The sequence below is a fragment of the Mustela nigripes genome, chromosome 17, assembly GCF_022355385.1.
Source record: "Mustela nigripes isolate SB6536 chromosome 17, MUSNIG.SB6536, whole genome shotgun sequence".
NCBI classification, from domain to species: Eukaryota; Metazoa; Chordata; class Mammalia; order Carnivora; family Mustelidae; genus Mustela; species Mustela nigripes.
In genome coordinates, this window is record NC_081573.1 from 13,113,468 (window position 1) to 13,116,924 (window position 3,457).

The 3,457-nt window shown below is 60.3% G+C and overlaps 1 protein-coding gene across 1 annotated transcript; it reads right to left on the reverse strand.

Annotated features, from left to right (window-relative positions):
• Window positions 1-137: 137 nt before the first annotated feature.
• UBE2M (ubiquitin conjugating enzyme E2 M) lies at window positions 138-3,437 on the reverse strand. Its single transcript, XM_059381987.1, has 6 exons — window positions 2,700-3,437; window positions 1,450-1,544; window positions 1,275-1,313; window positions 1,063-1,166; window positions 737-800; window positions 138-651 (listed from the first exon to the last, which is right to left on the reverse strand). The coding sequence occupies exons 1-6, from the start codon at window positions 2,806-2,808 to the stop codon at window positions 511-513; spliced, it is 552 nt and encodes a 183-aa protein (XP_059237970.1). The 5' UTR covers window positions 2,809-3,437; the 3' UTR covers window positions 138-510.
• Window positions 3,438-3,457: the final 20 nt, after the last annotated feature.

Below are 3,457 nucleotides of genomic sequence, written 5' to 3' on the forward strand. Positions count from 1 at the left end.
GTTTCAGGCACTGGGAGCTTGCTGAGGGGTGCACCAGTACCACTTGTAACCACACATCTCCCACCACTCTTGCTGCAAGAGCTCTGGTGGACATCACCTGCCCCTCCCACCCCCACAGAAGGAAGAGGCAGAGGCCATGCAGTAACATTCCCCTTTAATAGCCTGGTGGGACCTCCAGTGGTGGAGGGGTGGAGTGCCCGAGCCCCAGCCACCCAGTCCCCTTAGCCACCCACCCCAGAGCCCAGAGTGGGGGGCTGGACAGCACCCAGCTGGGGGCTAGACAAGCCAATTCATTTCCCATCGCTGAGCGGGTCGGGGGAGGCAGCGCCGACCTTAATCACATGGTGGTTAAAAAATAATAACTAGGAGCGGGTGGCAGGGAGGGGAGGCAAGGCCAGGGCATGGGATTCCCCCACCGGCCACCCCATGCCCCCCACCTGTGGCCCCCAATAAATATTTGCAGGGGACGCCGGGGCTGGTGGCCCTGGCAGGGGTGGGTGTGCGCCAACCCTATTTCAGGCAGCGCTCGAAGTAGGTGGAGCCGATATAGCCACCTCGCATGGAGCGCTGCACGTTCTGCTCAAACAGCCGCCGGTTGTTCTGCAGGACCTCAGCGGCCTCCTTGTTCAGTGGGTCTTCGGGGTTGGGCTCCTGTGGCCGGTATGGGTGGGGGTCAACAGGCCCTAGAGCAGAGAGGGCCAACCTTCCCCAGCCTCACCCACCCACCCTTACTCACCAAGAAGAGATACTGCAGGCCATAAATTATGGAGTTTATCGTAAGGACTGGCTTCCAGTCCTCTCTGTGGACAGAGAATCAGGGTCAGGGGCTGGTGAGTGGATTGCCAACCACAGAGCCTGCTGGGACTGAACCGGTCAGGCCCAGGGGACAGAATGGTGCAGATGTGAGAAGCTAGGAGGAGAGCACAGAGCAGGATAGGCCAGGGAGAAGGCTAAGGTCGAGACTTAAGGAAGAAAATGTGGAGATGAAAAGATAGAAAACCACAAACCACAAGAGGGAGGGAAGGGACAGAGACCCGTGCAGTCTCAAGTCAGGGCTCTCACCTGAGGATGTTGAGGCAGACGTTGCCCTCGAGGTCAATGTTGGGATGATAGACCATTGTTTCACACTTCACCTTGGGGGGATCATGTGGGTAACCCTGGCCCACCTGGCTCCAAGAAGAGAGACAAGATAGAGAGGTGCCCTAGCAGTGCCTGGCTGGGGCAAGCCTCAGCTGTTGCCTCTATCCCTCTATCCCTGCACACCTGGGACTCACCTTAAAACTGAACACAAACTTCCCACTCTTGTAGAAGCCCTGTGAGGGGAAAGAGAAAAAGTCTTAGGACAACATCCTGCAGGGCCTGGCACATAAACCAGATCTCCTAATTCCAGGTGTTCCCCTGCCCAGGCCCCTGGCCCATGCCTAGGAGTCCAGCTAAGTGTGGCCTTACCTCATCAGGACAGATAACCAGCTTGAAGTTGAGGAGATCGTCTGGATCTGAGAAGCTGATGTCACACGTCTTGGGCAGGTTCAGCTCGTTTATGTCTGTGTTTGCAAAGCAGAGAAGCAGAACAAGGAGAGGGAGAGAGGAGAGCACTCAGAGCAGGTGCAGGTGCCGGCATAGCACCCAGGCCTCCTATAGGATCCTCAAGGATCTGTCCTGGCTGTGCCCCACAGCCCCAATCCTCTCCCTGCTCTTTCTGCTTCCTAGTCTCCAGGCAGACTCTTCTAGGTTCACAGCACGCCTCAAACATGCATTTTCAACTGTGGCTATGCTGTATCTCTTGGTCCAGAGTAAGTTCCAACTCTTTTGAATCCATAGTCTCAAGTCTCAGCACCAACGTCTGGGTACCCAGCTCCAAATGCCCCCCATCCCTGTGTGGCCCCCAAGAGCCTCCAACTACCCTAAACACCAAGATCCTCAGCCATACCTCCATTTTCTAGTGGACAATGCTGGTCCCCTCCTGTCCACCCAAACTCAAGGACCCTGCCCCCCATCATCTCCTCACCAATCCTGTCCCCACTGATCCTCCTCTTCTCTGGTTGTCACCCTAAATTCAGGGACCCATCTGACCCCCAGACACATGAGTTCCCATTCCTGTACCCCTCTAAGCAGCCTCTAAGATTGCCAGCACCTCCAGCATAATACTCTAAATGCAATTCTACTCCCATCTCCAATCCCTGGCACACACTGTTCTTCCTTCCTCCACGTGTCACTCCAAACCCCAACTTGCCATGTGACCCCCCCAAGACCCACAAATCGCAGTGCCCAAAACTGATTACACTCCATCTCACTTTCAGAGTCCCCAAGACCCCAACATACCTCACTAAATCCTCTCCGATTCCTATCCCCAGTCGTCAGTCTCCCATACAATCTCCTCTGCCTATCACCCATGTTCCTGTCTGACCCCCAGACTCTGTGGAGTCTCCAGCTTCCTGCACGCTCTCCACTGCCTAACTCTCCGATTCTCGGTAACTAATGAAAGGCGTCTGGCTTTCTAGGTATCCCAGGGTGCCCCACATTCGGCCCCTATCTTTGATCCCCCTCCCCCGTGACTTCATTACTCCTGATTTTCCATCACACCGACACCCACCCTAACCTCCGACCCCCGGTGACTGCATTAACCCACTCCTGACTCCTACATCACCTCACCCCAGGCGCTGACCTCCGACCCCCACCCCCATCCTCCGACCCCCTACCCTTCTGGATCCGCAGCTGCGCAGCCGACGCCTTCTTGCTGCTGCCCTTGGTGCCGCCCGCCGACTCCTCCTCCTTCTTCTGCTGCTTCAGCGAGAACAGCTTGATCATCCTGCCGCCGCCGCCGCTGCCGCCGCTGCGGGGCCCGGGACCCCGGCCACCCGGCCCCCTGCCGCCGCCCGCGCCGCCTCCGCCACTCGAACCCGCCTTCGCGGCCTCCTCCGCTGCTGCTGCCGCCCGCCCGGCCTGCCGCGCCGCTCCGCGCCCACCGCGCGGCCCGCGTCGGCTCCCGTAGTCCGGCTCCGGCCTGGCCCGGCGCCTCGGGCTCGCTCGGCGGCGCTCGGGCCGACTCGGCTGTTCTCGGGCCTCCTCGGCCCCGCCCCCACCCGGCCGCTCCCTCCTCCCTGTAGCCCGCTTAGGTCCCCTGAGGCTCAGCTGTGGCCGCGCCGCCTGTCTGTTTACTCGCTCCCACCGCGAGGGGGTGCGGCTCGAGGGGAAGGAGGAGGTGGCGGCCGCGGTGGCGGCTGCCGTGTACTGGAAGAGGCTCGGCTTCCGCGGCAGCAGCAGCTTCGGCGCGGAGGTCCGCAACGGCCTCGGGCGCCCCACCGCTTCGGATATTTCCGCCGCTTGCCCACTTCGGCTCTTCTCGCCCGGCCTGCGCTGTGCGCCTGCGCAGCCGTCGCCGCTGCCACCGCTGCGGCCGCTGCCGCCACCGCCGCCCAGCGTTGCTCCGCGATAGGTCTTGGTATTCGGACTTGTT